This window comes from Myripristis murdjan, chromosome 9, assembly GCF_902150065.1.
Source record: "Myripristis murdjan chromosome 9, fMyrMur1.1, whole genome shotgun sequence".
NCBI classification, from domain to species: Eukaryota; Metazoa; Chordata; class Actinopteri; order Holocentriformes; family Holocentridae; genus Myripristis; species Myripristis murdjan.
Genome location: NC_043988.1, coordinates 10049615 through 10066722, shown reverse-complemented (window position 1 = coordinate 10066722; position 17108 = coordinate 10049615). Strand labels below are relative to the sequence as shown.

Genomic DNA, 17108 nt, shown 5'->3' with positions numbered 1-17108 from the left:
GCTATATATATAAGCCTGTCTTTTAGATAACATAATTACATCTGCATAATATTGATCTTGTGTTGTTGTCTTCCCTTTTCCAATGTCAGTGTGATAGCGACTGCCAGAAATTGGGCATTCTGCCCTCTCAGCATTGTGTTGGGTCTCACTGCTTGCCAGTGTGACGGGGGATGTGCTGTGGTTTGGCATATCTTGAGTGTTTTTCCTGCTGTTGCCCAACTGCTAATGTAAAGGAGTTTCCACTTGCCTTCCCATTTTTTTCTTTTACTAGTTGTTGTACTTGCTATTTCCTCCCCCTCTCTCTGCTGTGTTTTTGATTAGGTTGCTCCTGGTATGCTGTTGTCAACACACTGGCTGGAAAGAATAGGCCAGAGATGCAAGATTGAGGTTTTATCCCACAGAAAGTAGCCAGAGGATTCTTTTTGAGCATATAAAGAGAAATGCTAATCAAGAAGGAGACTGCATGTGGCTCTGCGGTATTGCAGTTTTGTAAAAACTCCCCTGATAGTTTGATGAAACAGTTGAAACACAAATGGGTGAAGTCACTCTGGAGGGTGTTTCGTTTCCATGGTGTCTGTCTTGAGGCCCAGTGCTTACCATATAGACTGACCTTGTTCCTGCACTCTGACCTCAAAAAACCTCTTGGGGCCCCAACACTGAAGCTTCAATGGATTAATTGCAATGGCTTTGTTTTCATGTTAAAGGGCGGGGGATTGGGAGGGAGGGGGTGGGTGGGAAGATCAGTGTCTGTGCTCCTGATACCCTGCTAGCTGGCAGTGAGAGAAGGGCATCAAATTCCAGACCTCACTGATACTCTAAAGAGACTGTGAAACAAATAAAGCAAGTATGACTCTTTACCAGGACAAATGACTATTGATTAGTGGCCCTTTCAGTTGTCTCCTTGTGAATAGATGAAATTACCTTTAGTTTATGCCCAATTTCAGCTAAGATACTGATGTGAACACACCTACATGTTTTTCGTCAAGGTGGTGTACTAGCCCTCAATTTTTGATGGTCGGTTGAAGAAATGAGGCTACTTTTAATTGTTGGTATTAGTCCTTTCAGTTTATCACAGTATTATTGTAGTCATTATCACATTGTCATATTAAGACATGTAATTTTGTCTCCATTGTCTCCATCTCATTTTCCATTGTTCCCACTGTGTGCTGTCCAAACAAGACCAATGCAACCCTCAAAAGGCAAGCTGGACCACCCATGCTGGAAGTAAAGACTAGAGTCATTTGGAAATAATTCAGAAAACAATTGTGTGTGTCCACGTGTAGTGTTTGTGAGTGGTTCAGTATTGGGGGGTGGGGGGGCTTGGGTTATGTGAGTGAGCGAGAGCCTCCTTGTCCAGGGCCCTTCAGTAATGAGGATCCAGGGAGATAAATCCTTATGAGACCTGACAGGGTGCCACATTCCTAGGCTGAGAGTCCTAGCAGCCCCCCTCCTCTCAGCTCTCCAGGACTCTGCTTTATAGACTTCTGATGCTGTTCCCAGACCAAGCCTTATGCCCATAACAGTTCACTCATCTGCCTTCAACTCCATGCTTTGAATAGAGTAGCCTCCTTTTTAGCCTGAATTTCAGTCTATCCTGCATATTTGGCTAGTGCAAGATAAATTCAGCAATACATGGCTGGCAAGCGCAACATGCTAATGTAATTTTGTGTGTAAAAATACAGGCAAGATGTTTATTTTATGGCACATGAAATCAACTGTTCATGTTGTTGTGGTAGTGATAAATTGATCATGTCCTCAGGTCTAACAAGTTCCAAGCTGTGCTTTTAGGGTATTATCAAAGAAAGGATGTAACAAGTTGATGAATCCCTGGCACTCCATTTCAGAGCTTGACAGTCAAGCTACCAACTCAGACTAGACAGACATTTGATTGACTGTTTATCTCAGTAGAATTAAACTGTTGTTTGAAGTCGGGCTCCTGGTTTTCTTCTTGGCAGGCTGATAGCTGTCGGTGTGCTCTGTGCTAGTGTTTCCACACAGCCATTCCTAAAATGGATAGAGGGGGGTGGGGGAGGGGTGAAAGGATGAAATATTGGCTAGTACTGCTGAAGGCTGAGGCCCACTCTAGCTCTGTAGAGGAGTTGAAGCACAGAGAGGGGAGAAGGAAAGCACACTGGAGTGGGAGAGGGAGGTGACTGAGTTCATTCGCAGTGTTGGCAGCAAGCCAGCGGCTTGCCTGTGGGTGTCTGTAGCAGTGCCAGTGCATGTGTTTAGCCTCTCGTCTGGAAGGCCCCGCTCGCCTCAGTGTTTATGTCAAAGCTCTCTCATTGTATTGGCTCTCTCATCTTGATTCAGGGTTTTTTTTGTTCTCTGCAGATCTTGTGACTGCCTTCAGACCTGTTTTCTTCTCTCTCGGGGGAATCTCTCTGGACCCTCATCAAAGAGAGGCTTCCGAGGAGGACGGCTTATCTCACCCTCTCTTTGTCTTGTTGGCCTCCTTCTCTGCTCTTTGTTAAGCAGTTTCTCATATCATGTCAGTGTGATTGGTTTTTCCTCAACTAGTCTTTCACCAACAGGAATAACATTTCCTTATGTGTGGTCTAATCAAATATGTTTGTCTGACCAAAAATTGATCACACATTTTCTTTTACAGCTTTTAAGGCCAGAGTTTAGACTAATAAACTCAAGGCGATGGCTTTCTCCCTCCTCCTCTATTCGGTCTGAGACTGACTGCAGTGTGTGCCTGTCTCGTGGCCTCTCCGAGCTTGTGTTTACAGAGCTCCTCTGTTCCTTACAACCAGAGCCACGTTCAGCCTTTCGTAATACAGCCTTTTGCGTAACTGTGAAATCAAATGACACTTTGTGTTTGTGACAGCCAGGCAGGAAGGAAGGGCAGATAGTGCTCCCCTTTGTACTGCAAAAAAGAGTGAAAACTAGAGCCAGACAAAGGAGACTGGCACATGGGCACTCCACCATAAGTCATACCATCTTGTAGGTCACACTATGTCAGTGCAGTCAGAGAATATTTGCTGTTGTAAAATTGTTGCTGCTGGATGTGGCGTCACATCGCCTTTCAGATTCATTATGCCAAAGAATGTAGGTGATTCAAGGATTGGTTAACTGGTCACTAGGGTTACTGCCCAAACCCTGTCCACATTACGTTCGCTTTAAGGCTTGGCCTGACATACAGTAATATTGGATATCTTGATATTTGCAGCAATATGTGATATTTTTGACAATAATGCTGCCCCCCACTATATTGTGTTTGTGTGACCTGCATGGCCCTCGAACATCCATGTAATTATAATTTCTAAAAAATCATTTTATCATTAATTAAAATGATAGAGGTTAACATTTTTTCTTCGTAGTTTCTTGTATAATTTTCATATTCCATTTTGTATCACCAACTAATATATTCTCCTGAAACCCATGGAGGAAAAGTTGTTGGATTTTGCAAAATTAAAAGCAAATATTTATTTGTTTATTTGACTCCATACACAAGTAGCCTGTCTAAATATGGTGACAATATCGCAATATTACATTTTGGATATTGCCTACAAAAACATCCACATCTAAGTTCAGATGTCTCTCATGTGAAAAACAGCTCAAACAGCTCAAACAGCCTCTGGCAACAACATTGCCAGAGGCTGTCATTAAACCATGCTCATAACTTGACGTTTGATTTGAATAGTTTGCAGTACAGTAAAATTTACAGTGAAAACCTGACAATCACAAAATTTATAATAATGGGAGAAGAACAGACTAAACTGCTATATTTGAAATATACTGGACTGTGACTGTATATCAAAGTAAAGAAAAGAATGTGTTTAATGATGAAACTGATTTTAAACTCTTAAGGCTCCTGTTGTATTATTTGGATTAGTGGACTCTGAATGAGCTGTTTGTGTTGTTGCATTGCTGGCTTTTTGTTTGTGTGGGGCTTGGTCGAGTGATTTGAACTTAGCTACACGTAGCATATGTTGCTTACTTGACAAATATAAAATCAGGTCTTTAGTTCCATAAATGCAGTTAGTTTGCTATGATACTGTTATTCCAGACTGCATCAACAAGTCTAGGGCCTAGGTTATCATCAGCTTGAAATGTGTCTTGAGTTAGCTTTCTAACACAAGATTCCCCACCCCACAAAGCTGGCATCAGCCTGGCTATGTGTATTGGGGAACAATGAAAACAAATTTGTCACAAAATTTTTCACAAAATTTTAACCACTTTTACACTGGATCAACAGCTCTGGAGGTGTAAGGGACATAATGACTACATTTACATGCACACCATATTCTGATTTGGGTCAATATTCTGGTTAAGGTAATTTTCCGAATAAGGTTTTTATATGCGCTGCAGCAACTGGAACATTCCGTTTACATGCTACTTGGCATATTCTCGTGTTTCGGTGTATTCTACACTCTTATTTAATGCAACACTCAACCTGCGGGGTGCAGCAATATGCCTATAGGCGTCTGGTCTGCCGGAAATACAGAAGAAGAAGAAGAAGAAGAAGCTGCAGCTATTTCCGTGTTTTCTCCCATTGATATACTCCATGATATTTAAGTCTTTCATTAGCTGAAGGCAGCCTGCAGTCTCCTCCTCACTCCAAAAATGCTGGCTCTTGCTGCTTTTCGCCATGCTGTTCGCCATGTTGTTCTCCCTGCTTGCAGTAACCATAGCAACAAAGACGCCCCATGATTCATTTTGAATCGAGCATGCGCAGATGTAACTGAATATTCCGGTACGGGGCATTTTCCGATTAAGGTGTTTACATGGCACAATATTCTGGTTAGAACAGGCATATGCCAGGGGTCTTATTCGAAATTTTCCGAATTCATTTTAGGCAATTTGTGTGATCGGCTGTAATGTCTTAATTCACCGATCCGATCAATGACGTTATTGTCGTGTTGAAACTCTTTGCAGATGCTCCCGTTGCATTGTTTTATCTGTCTCATTTACTCTGAAGAAGTTCCGCACCACTGCCATGTTAGCTTTGAGCCCTGTCACTATGTGACAGACAATAAAGTTTTTTGAATCTTGAATCATTCGCTGTCTGATTCAAACAAATATGTCGGTGGTGTGGGACTTCTTCAAAGTGTCTGAGACAGATAAAACTCAAGCTCAGTAAACTGTACATAAGTACATATAGTAAATAAACAAGTTATTTAAATAGACATATTGCTCCCTCATGTGATCGGTGATCGGTTTATTTAAACTCACTGATTGGTGATCGGTGATCGGCCCCCAAAATCCTGATCGTGAAAAACCTAGAAGACTTAGCTTACTTATCAAAGTATGGTACTTTCAGGGCTGCTTGGTGGATGTTCTTACAGTTTTGTAGTTTGTTTTGGAGGGGGACTTTCGTGTGTCTTTGATTGGATTGAAACGGAAAGTGGGTTCCAACATGCATTAATGTTGACTCACTGCTTTTTTTCCTTTTTTATGTAGGCTACATAATTTTAAAACCTTTTGATGAACTACTCAGAAACAGGCAGTGAGCTACTGGTGGCTCGCAAGCTACTCGTTGGAGACCCCTGGTCTAAACAAATTAACCCCCTGAACCCCAAACCCGCGGGCGGGATGGAAAGACATGTATTTTTTTAAAAATCGCCAAAATTCAACCGTTTATCATAGCTGGAAGCTTTAAAAACCTATTTTTTCGTCGGAATTTGAATTTTCCGACGGTACCTGAATGCAACATGTCCGACTTCGGTTTAGCGGTAGAAAAAAGGACGAAACTAAGGCTAAAAAAGCGATTTTCATTCGAATAATTTTATTATACATGCTTCATTCAACAATTCGCCAAAAAATAGTCGTTTACTCTATCCAGATCATTCAAAAAACAGAAAATTCTGCGGTCTTCAGCGGATCTGAGACATCTTGATTGATTCAGGTGAGCCCAACAGTCGCGTTACAAAAATTCACTGAATTTCAGTGTGTTGGTAACAGTAGTAATATGGAAGGGCACCAGGCAGTAAAAACGCCTAAGCTTATACAGGTTGGAAAAATGTTAATATTTCAGAAAATACATCATGTGAAGCCCTACTTTTTTTTTCCTGGATCAGTGACACTTGTGGGCACCTGAAAAAATGTTGTGTACACTTATTCCAGTTTTTCTCGATTTTTGTAAAATAAATTATCCAAAAAAATCAGTTTGCCCTTTTTATTTTTTTATTATTTATGGCACTATAACTCTTTCATACTGTGTGAAAGACATTTTTGAATGGCTTCAGGTGATAGCCACAGCTGTGCTTTTTCCATAGAGGTGCAGCACTTGTAGTTGCAGTGAAAAACAAGCCCACAGTGAGCCAAAATGTAAGGGGAGCAGAAAACGTCCCAAAACTGCTTGGGGTTCAGAGGGTTAAAACCAGTTTTTAGACTTAGAAAATGTTTGTTCAGTTTGTGAAAACGTAGAACCTGGATTTAAAAACTACTGTAGACACATTGCTCAAACCTGTATTACATTAATGCTGAGAGCCTAAAGATTGTTTACAAACAAGATTTAGAATTGTAAATTGTGTGTATGTTGCATGGGAAATGGAGTGGAACGCTCAGACTCTACACATACAGTGGGCTTGACCTTGTTTCAGCGCACACTGTACTGGAGTGAGAGCCTGAAATTAACAGCCCTAGTCTGTGTTTTGAATTGAGAATCCATCTTGAATTGAATTGTAAGATTACCAAAGATTCCTCCCCCTACATACACAGCATTTATTGCATGCCCAAAGTTGCATGATTTGTAAACAAGACACTCTTATTTTAAGCCTGACAGACATTAAGTACCCATTTACCACAATATATTGATCTTTAGGCATTTTTTTTTTTTTTTTTTCAAATGATCAAGTAGTACATTTTTTAGAGGTCTTTGACCATTGAAATGTACATTGACCCTCTTGGTAGCACCCTGTGTGAGATCAGTCTCCAATTTGGGTTGTGTGTACATGCTGGAATACAAAAACACTTAAATTCCCTCTGCATATTTCAGAACAAAGATACATATGGAGAACATTGGATTTTTAATGTGTGCTGAGGACTCAATTTGTGAAATCGAGCAATATTTAACACAATTATCCAATTTTCATTCAATTTCCAATCAAATTTCCCTTTTCACATCATTCCTGCTTGCTTCTTTCCTATTTGCATACAGTGTTCACATATTTTCTCTGATTAAAGATCAGACTGAAAATAGAAAATGACATTGTTTGTTTCTGCATTGTCAGTGTCATTTCATGTGATGTTTCCTTCTTCCTGATATTTTAAAATAAAATTAGTGTGCGCTTACTGAGTGAGTTTAGCAGGGTTGGGTTTTCACCTAGTTAAACTTCTTACAGTGCAGCAACACCACCTTACAGCTCTTCTGTCAAGGTTGTGATCACTGCCATGTTGATAGTCCATATTTCTGACACCGTGCATCTCAGTGTGCCTCACACGGTGCTGAAACATGAGCTACGAGAGAAAATCGTCATTACTCAGAGGCCCAGAGAAATGGCAGGAGTCCTAATGCCTCTTTTGGCAGGAGTCACAGGGACACATGTCACGTGTATATTAGTCCACCTACTACTACTATCAGCACAGGCTTTTAGGAACCCCCTTGGTCTTAGAATGCCACAGTGTCAGCTCAGTAAGAGATGAAACTTGTCTCAGCATTGAATTCATATGGAAATGGACCTTGCAGATCATCAAATCCATTCCCACTGTCGGTTTGGTTGATACTCTCTTAGTTCCGCTGTAGTCCTCTTAAGCGTTTTCTCCCATGTTAACGATACACTTCTGCTTATCTGTGTGTGTTGTAATCTGCATGAAAACTGTAATAGGATTATGCCCCTTTCTTCCTACTCGCCTTTTATTTTACTGTCTGTACCCCTGTGCAGAATAAACATCTCATCTCTCAGCTCTTACAGAGAAGGTGTGTGGGGGTGTATTGGAGCATATAATGCGGGCCTGTTTTTGCTTATACCACCATTCTTAGGCCATATATGGCACACTCCCAGGGGGTGAGGCCACTCTGCTACTTTGCAAAATGCATTCTCGAATTAAAACCCAGTTGCCCCTAAAGCCCTGTTGAACCTAAGGCATTTTTAGTGTACCAACTAGCTGCTTGACTTTGTTGCTCTCTGTCTGTGAGCCTTCAGAGTGAGGACACAGGGCCATTCAATAAAGAGCAAAGGAGGGCTTCATTCTAGCAGGTGCAGGAACTGCGACTCCTCTACTAACAGCAATTGAGGAGAGAGCAGCTGTGGCAGGGTGGTGATGATACCCTGACATCCGGGGGGGGGGGGGGGGGGACACAGGCACACACATTCATCTCAAGCTACTCTGGAGGTGCTAGCCTGAAACCATCACACCATTGCCACACTTGAGTAATGCATGATGTTTTATGCATCGGTTTTCACAGGTATCAGGGTATCCAGGACAATCCCTCTGAAGTTGCTACAACAAATGTCTCATGGCCCTTGTTCTTCTCCACAGGTTGCTGGCTACTAGACTCAGCCGATAATGCACGGCATCTGTTCTGCAGCCCCACCCACTTCCTGCCTGTAGAGGAAGCGGTGCTGCCAGCATGTCCTCTCATCCCCAGTCTGTGCCACCAGGCCGGAGGGCTGTGGACACACGCCACCTGCCAAACCCCGCCAGTTTGCCACTGCAGCTGCAACGGGCACACACGGTAAGAGACCTGGCACCCGGTGGGTTTAATAGCACCACCTCTGGTGCCTCACTTCTCCCACTTAATCCGTTTGTGGTTTTGCTGTAGTTAGAGTTCTGTCTCTGCCTGCTTGGTGCATATTTAGTAAACAGGGCATTAACCTGCACCACTGGAGAGGGCCTGACCCCAGGGGCCCCGCTGGTGTTTTTCCAACAGTAACATTCCCAGGTTACATTGTTGTGCACACAGATCTGCTGATCCTCATTAGATGTTTGAGTCGAAAGTACATGTTGGAGTTGTGTCAGAGCTCTCCCCATTATTTTCACCTACATCTTCCAATTATCCAGATCATTTTCTTCTAAACATCACATACAAAGCTGTCCGGGCTTCCCAGAAGAGGCCATCAGCCTATGTTGAAATAAACTTGGTGGCCTCTGGTGTTTGCAAGGAGCTTTTTTTTTTTTCTTCTTCTTCTTCTTAAGGCGGGAGAATCCAAGGCTTACCCCCTAGGATCCCCACAGCTGCAACTCCAGTTAATCCCACCACTTCCCCTCATCATCACATTCAGCAGGAGATGAGGGTAGACAGGCTGCATCACACAGTCCCTGACTGGCAGAAACGCAGGTGTACAGTAGCTGCATGAGTTACTCCACTTGTCTTCTGAAAGGCAAATGCAGGGAGAGGAAGAAATGAGAACTGAGGAGAAACAGATTGAGCATTCTGGACAAAACAAGGCAGTGAATGAAAAACCATTAAGAATTTTGAAATCAGTGCATCTGGCTCAGGAAGAATGGTTTGATACATCTATATACTTTTTTTGGGCTTATGCTAATGATTTATTGTTGTTTTGTGTTGTAGGAAGTAGGACTGGTGGACTATCACCCTCATGCAAGGGACTACAGCTCCCACCTGGCCCAGCCTCATCGCCGCCGGCCGTCCCTGCTCTCCGAGTTCCAGCCTGGGAATGAGAGGTAGGCACTGCATACTCTTATCCTACAAAAATCACTGGCAGCTTTTTAGAGGTTCTTGAGTCCTTGTGTAATGTATTAAGTTGACATTTCAGTGTGGGATCCGATATATTATACAGTTTATTGCAGCAGTGTTGTGCTTAGAACAAATATACCCTTGGGCTATACAAAGGACATTTTTAAACTCCACCTTGACACCTTAAACCTGTACAAAAGTCCTCATATGCGAAACCACCATCCTATCGGCAGAACAGTAATATTGTTGTTAAATTTGTTCCATTTTGCCACAGTTCTTGAGTATGATTATCCTCAGTTGGACACAAAGCTGTCCTCCATCAATCGTCATCACCCAGTTCAAGCCTGATCATTCAATCCCAGCTGCTTGTTGTCTGACAATAAGAGATCATGTTGAACTGATATAACTGGTTGAACTGAACTGATTCATAGGGTCTCCTCAAGCAAGGCATGTGGGGAGAGCTTGGGAAAGGAAGGAAAATGCTTCCAGAAAAAGTCCTGTGCCTGTAAGAATCTAAATACATTAGTTTGAGGCAGGCTAAATTTGGAACTCCCGAAAATTAGCCATGATGTCTTCTATAAATAGTTAAGAAAAGTTGACAAGGCCTCTGTTTTGCTCTACTTAAAAGCTGGGTCAGTAGGTGAAGGTAAAAACATGATTATTAGTGCATGAATTGTATCCATATTATTATTATCATTATTATTGTTATTATTTATGTGAATGCCTATAGTGGTGTTCACGAAACACAAAATAAAAAGCAAATATCTGAGTAGTAGAAACATGTATCACACAACAATATCCACTCCTGTTAACTCAGTTAAGGTAAGAAACATACATCAGAGAGATTTATACATTTCCATTGGAGCATTCAACAGTGTCGTGGCTTTTAAATACTTTCCAAGAATTGTATACCATTCACATGAAAATGGTAGTACTGCCCTTTTATGTGCTCATCCTTGTTGTCATGACTCTTGACAAGTGAAGAACAAAGTAGGCTCAGTGGAAGCCTCATGCAGGCTGCGTTTTTATGCTTTATTATTCTACTAAAGCTTCTGCCTGTTAACCCTCCCCCAGTGTAATCCTTACGTAATTGGCATCCGCAAGCCGTTCTTCTGTAATGTAGTGTTAAACGGCTCTGCAGGGCAATGGAGCATGCAAAGTTTTTGCCATCTTCAATAGACCGACAGTAAGTCAGGCACAGCGTTGTATGTATAGTACTTTCTCCCTGGAGACTTTGGTCTTGTACCTACCAAAGTAGTTTATTATTTATATAGTGTTGCTTTTTTTGAGGATGAGTCTTGATGAGTGCTTATGAATAATTTATGTGCATTCCATGAATTTTGCATGATGTACAGAGAAAAGCCACAAGAATTTTCTTCCAGTTGATTGTCATGGCAAATTTTCTTGCACATGTTAAAACACGCAAGAAACTGCAGTGAAATATTTTCTCAAGAGGTCCATGGCAACTAGATGATTTGTCAAAATCATTTGTGCCATTCTTGCTTATTTCTTTTGTTTGTATTATGTGACTATGCTTTGCTGGAAATCCACGTGCAGATTTTTTGTTTGTGTGTTGGGGTTGGGGCATCTTTCAAGACGCCTCAAAATAGGTCGTGCAACACTAGCCTCAGGAATGCGATACAGATACAATAGCAGACAGCAGATGGTAGAGACTTTCTGCAGCAGTGTGTGGCAGTTGGTGTGTGGTGTCTGCGTCTCTAAGTATCAATCAGATGGGGTTAGGGTTTTGCTTTGTCATTGTAAAGCAGTGTATTTCTCCTGTCCACTGGCACAAGCGTAATGCATAGTCTGGAAACAACTGGGTCGTGGGCTGGGTGCAAAAATAAACCACACTGTTCGGCTGTCGTCCATCAGCTGTCTGATTTGCAGACACCCTTCAGTCAATAATCAGTGCTTTGCTAGAGTATGGCTGCTTCTCATTGGCTCACAGCACACATGCTGTTTTGTTTCTGGAAGATGGACTGCATGTGCGACTTCAGCAGCCACAGTGTTTCTCAGTGGATCAAAAAAAATAAGAATCGTATCAAATGATCAGACTAGCTCTTAGCCCACGTTTCTTTGTTGGGACTGTGAAATAAACTGCTGGTCTTTCTGTCAGGCATCAGTGGGTGGGGAGTCTTTTAGTCAAATATCAGGCCTACAGCATTCCTTTAGCGGGCTTAGAATGCAGTCTGAAGCCCTCATTCTGCGCTCCCATTCAGACTGTGAATAGTGTAACACTGGCCTTGGCAACCCTTCAGTCTATTCTCCTCTTGAATGCATGCTAGTCTTTTCATAAGTCTCAGTGATTCTGCACACCATGTCTCCATGTTCAGCAAGCTCAGAGCTGTACATATTCTGAGTGAGAGTGTAACTACATGGCCTTGGAAGTTGCTTTCACTATGTGTTGTACAGTGTAACATCAATAATGTGTATTGCTTCATCTACCTTCTAAATTTCATAAACTATATCCTAGGTGACAAGTCTACTGCTTTTATGTAATCCTGTATATTTTGCTGGCAAACCAAATTACAGGTCAGAAAACCACAACAGTGTAGTGGTGGGTAAGCCACTGTGCTAGTATTTGTTTCATCCTCCTCCTTACTCAAGGCAATATCTCAGTCACTCCGCCTCTTCCCATCTGTCTTGGATCACCCAGGGTACTTGAGAAGGAGAGAGTGTGCATTTTAAAGCAAGCATAGCAAGCAAGCAGAAACCACTTAACATGGTTTCTTTTTTGGCCCAGATAGGGACGGCAGTCCTAACAAATCTGGTGGCATAATGCAACATGTTTTCTCTATGGCTCTGTTTATTCTGTTGTCATTTATTAGTGAACTTTGATTAATCTTGTAGGTGGATATGTAAGTGGTATTCTTTGTGTGTTCCAAGCTGTTGTGTCAGGCTGGATATCTCTGCAGTTCAGTAACCAAACTTATCATTCATCCATTGTGGACTAACAACAGTATTATCATAATTTTTTTTTTTTTTTACAAAATTGTGATGCTTCTGTCTGATTAATTGATTGAACACTTATTACTGTAATGTTTATATTAGTAATGTTATTTTGAAATGTGATTCATTGTGGTCCTTGTTTCCTTTCAAACTGGTGGGTGAGTTGTTTTTATCCTAGTGAACAAGCAACCGTAACAGCTTAGGTCTCAGGTCTCAGTGGGCCTGACTTCCATGCCTGCTAACAAAACCTGTTACAATTGAAATACAGAGTAAAGCTAATAGAAACTGTTTTCCCCTCCTTTAGAAGAAGAATAATAATCACAGATACGTAAAGAGGGCTTCCTGCTGTTTTGAGAGAAATCGCTGGAGGTCACCTGCAATGAAAGCCTTTCTCCACTTTAAAACCTTTAGTTCTAGCTTTTTAAACATTGCAGGCAGAGAAGATTCATGCCAGTAGTTTATGTTCATTTTATATATTTGCAAGACAGTAAACCTTTTTTTTTTCCATGCGGAAGTTGCAGTACTTGTTTGATTCCAAAGTTTTCCTTCCACTCTTCTTAACTCATAAGGCAAATTGGTTTTTAGAACAGAAAACAGCTTCCAGATAATGACAGATTATCTGCCAACGTGGTCGTGGTAGGTAGAGTAGATTTACCAGCTGCAGTGAATTTTATCCAGCATCTGCCGGGTGTAAATTTCCCACTCTTTTTGTTGTGGCTATTAACTGTTGGGCAATGTGGTTTCCATTCAACCATATGAAGAGATAAGTCGAGGGCTTGAGCAAATTCTGTATGTTGTTTTTAGACTCTACCCATTGTCCCCCCTCTCCTCTGTGCTTTCTCAGTTTCACTCATCCCAGCTGTGGTGCAGCTAGCCTGGCTTCTCTCTTTCCCAGCCTCCCCGGCTCCCTGCACAGCTGCTGAACGGCTCCTCCGGGGAACGGCGAAGAGATTGGCAGCAGCACAAACTCCGTAGCGCTTCCACAATAACACGCTGCTATCGGCACGCATGATCTCTGCTCTGCTCGTAATGGGGCCTGAGCCAGTGAGAAACTAATGGAGCTGTTGGGGGTGTTGTGTTGTATTGCCCCCCTGCCGCCCCTCCCATACGCCCACCCCCACCCCCACACACACACATCTCTCTCTCTTCTCACTCCTGACAAATCCTCCCCAGGGATCAGATTATAGAGAGAGGGAGGGAGAGAGAGAGAGAGAGATGATGTGATTATGTAAGTGCCAACCCTCTATGGAAATCAGGAAGTGTGTGAGTGAATGAGTGAGAAAATTTGTGTGCCTGTGTGTGTGTTGGAGGGGGGTCGGCTGGCTTTCTTTGACACACCATCTGGGCATTAATTTTTGCCACCTATTTTTCCCACCACCGTTAAGACAATTACACAGAAATATATTCACAATCCATTTCTGTCCATGACACCCTTTGACACCTTTTAACATGCAGATTTATTACTGCGTATTACATAAGTAACATGTCTACTCTGTGTACACCCATTGTCTGGTGGTGAGGATTGTGTGTGTGTGGGGCAGTGTGGGGTGTTATCAGACAGGGTCTCAGTCGTTACACCACCCCACCAGCATGCTGCCAGACAGAGAGAGGCTCCATGCTCTTTGGCACATTAAGAAACCACACACTAGGCCATTGTGGGCCTGGACCAGCAATTATGGTTGTGTTTTCCCTCTTCTCTTCAGAAGCCACTTCCATTTTGACATTGGCAGCAAAAGTCTCTGACATTCTGGCATCTGCCTCCAGGGCAGGCTTCAGAAAACCATTCCCTCAGAAAGAACAGAGCACCATTTACAAGTGGGCTAATAAACTTTCCCAGATCTAAGTAGCTAGTGCAGTTAACATTCGGAAGCTGTCATTTGACTACACACAGTCGGCTTTACTGCTGCACTCTAGCTTGTGGCATGCTATCCCAGTCCTTCCCCAATGAACCTATGAATTTAATGAATTTGATGAACATGTGCGTAGAATGTTTTAGACCGTTACCACACAGCAAATCATGACCTATCGCATTACAGTATGCTGCTCAGTATCCACCTCCTCCCATGACTGTGTTGGTGTAATTGTTAGCATTCCAGGCCACCCAGATCAGTTCTAGTTTTGAGGTACAGTACAGGGGCCATGTAGGGATCTCCCACTGCAGGTCTCAACAGAGCACATGTTTTTTTGTTTTTGCTGTCTGTGTGTGGTCATTGACTGCTAGCAATGCCACACAAAAACCCACACAAGAGCTGCTTTACCCTACCACTCTGTGCTATATTTAAGACCATTAGTGGTAGTGTTTCAGTGAGTCACCGTTTCCAATTTTCTTGCCTCCCTCTCTTTCCACTTTCCAGCACTGACCTATTTCATGTTCCCACTTTGCAGAAAAATGGTCTTCGATAAGTGCTTTATGATATTTCTGTTTGAACCAAAAACAAGCCAGTTGACCTTTCTGTGTTCATTGAGCGCACAACTGAGGTTTTTTGGGTCACTCTTGTCCTGGGCTGTTAATTATCATCTTGAGATCAAATGTGTTTGTTTGGTTAACTTTAGCCTGTACAAGTGAGATTTGATTAGACTTTCTTGTTTAATCAAAGCCAGTACAAAGTCCTGTCCTCAGTCAGCAGATCAATATTGTCTTGGTGTTATTGATGTCTTGACAGGTCAGATTATTTAACTTCTTAGATTAGACTTTATGATTGACCTGAAACATTGGATTTAATTGATTTTTGTTTTTTTCCCCTCCATTGATTTTATTGATCATGTCTCATAGTGTGTTAGGTCCAGCTTTCACTGGAGTATGCCTCCGAAGTCTGCCATGGTGCTGTGGACTGCAAATTTCAGGCAGCAGATCATAAAAACTGTCAAACCTCACAGAGTCATTATTTGTCATTAGAACCTCTTTGACTGTCACATTTTCATGTCAAAATGGAAGGAATGGTCCCAAAAGCTTGATATGAGAAACCATATAAGGACAAAACAGTTCTTATTTTCGGTCCTATATTTTCTTCCTGATTTTCCAGTATCAGTTCTGCTGCGTAAGAACCCCTCCTTCCTCAGACTGACGCAGAGCGAAGCAAGGCTTATTCCTCAAGCCCCATATTAATACCTGCTGTCTGTACTGTACATGAAAGCCTTTCATTACCTTTCCACGCTTTCCTCTAATCTGCTATGCTTTTTTCCCTTCTTACAGGGGCCAGGAGCAGCATATCCGCTTCGAGCACATCTATCTGCCAGAGTCCAACAGCCAATCTGAGGTGGAGTATGCCGAGATCAAACGGCCTCGTCTAGAGATGGGGCCGGAGTCTCTGATGAGGCACTCAGCGCACCGCCCCCCAATGCCATTGGGAGGGGCCGAGGATATGGCGAAGGTCAGTGGTGACATTTGACATGTGTTCCCCAAAAATTTAAGCTCTTGATCACTACGACATGCATGTCATTGATAGTTCATAATATATAGCAGAAAAAAACAAGTGAAACATCCAAGTGATTGCCTGTGAATAAATGTGAAGTGTTGTACTTCACGGTGAAATTCTATAAAAAAAAAAATAACATTGCATTTGTTTATAGATGAGCCCTTGTTGGCTGTTGAGTATTGTCAGCTGCCTGCTTTGCCACTGGACAAGTCAGGTGCTGGTTGGTCTGGTTATTTGCATCATGTGCATATTTCCAGTAACTGTCATCTGGGCCCCGACCAGATATCTACTAGAAATGGGACAGGATTGAGTCATCATTTCCAATCAAGGAGACTTTTGCCGCTGTTACAATACAAAAACAGTCATTGTTCCCTTTATAATTTTCTGCCACCATGTCTACGTCACACAACTCTCTGGCTGTCTCTGATGTGGCATCCAGTCTGATTTAGAAAAAATGCGACAGAAATATGTTGAGGTCCACATCTTTGTTAGATATCATGAATGTCAGAGGTGCAGCTTTGAGCAGTTTTACACACCTTTGATATTAAAAAGTGTTGAATTGCTTTGTTTTTTACAATACTTTTCCTACTTCATGTGAGCACTATGTAAATTTTACAATTTTAAGTCTCACTGTCATTTTCACAACAGAAGGCTGTGCTGGATTGAGTGCAATGCTCTATACACTGACCAGCTTCTCATTTTGTGGTGGCTGTGCAAATATTGTGGCAGTGTGCTACAGGCGAGCCACTGTATGAGAAACACCAGTGTAACACCAACAGATATTACAATGTAATGTAACATAATGTAGACTAACCATTAAAAACCTTAAGTACTTGTGGCATACGTCTGTGTCCTCGTAATGCTTGCTTAAAAAAGCATTTGTTCTCAGTTCTAGTGAGCATTTTTTCTTCTGTACTGAGTAAACATGTGAATCCTTTGACTTAACAGCGATTAGGTTTGATTCACAAGTAAATTTGGTGTTTTTTTTTTTTTTTTTTTTAGATTTTTTTTTGGCATTTCTTCTTAATTTGACAGTCACAGTAGAGAGAGACAGGAAAGGAAGGGGAGAGAGAGAGGAGATGAGCAAGTTGCCTGAGGCCAAATTCGAACCCATAACTCAGCCTTAGCACATGGCACACACTCTTAACCGG

The 17108-nt window shown here is 42.1% G+C and overlaps 1 protein-coding gene across 10 annotated transcripts in view; it reads left to right on the top strand.

Moving 5' to 3' along the window:
* ncor2 (nuclear receptor corepressor 2) overlaps nt 1–17108 on the top strand; it is a 99940-nt gene that overhangs the window by 15517 nt on the left and 67315 nt on the right. For all 10 annotated transcript variants that reach the window (XM_030059429.1, XM_030059428.1, XM_030059430.1 and 7 more), the window contains exons 2-4: nt 8431–8626; nt 9464–9576; nt 15735–15912. In XM_030059429.1, the coding sequence (XP_029915289.1) occupies nt 8522–8626; nt 9464–9576; nt 15735–15912 (396 nt within the window). In that variant the 5' untranslated portion in view covers nt 8431–8521. The remainder of the gene's footprint in view (nt 1–8430; nt 8627–9463; nt 9577–15734; nt 15913–17108) is intronic.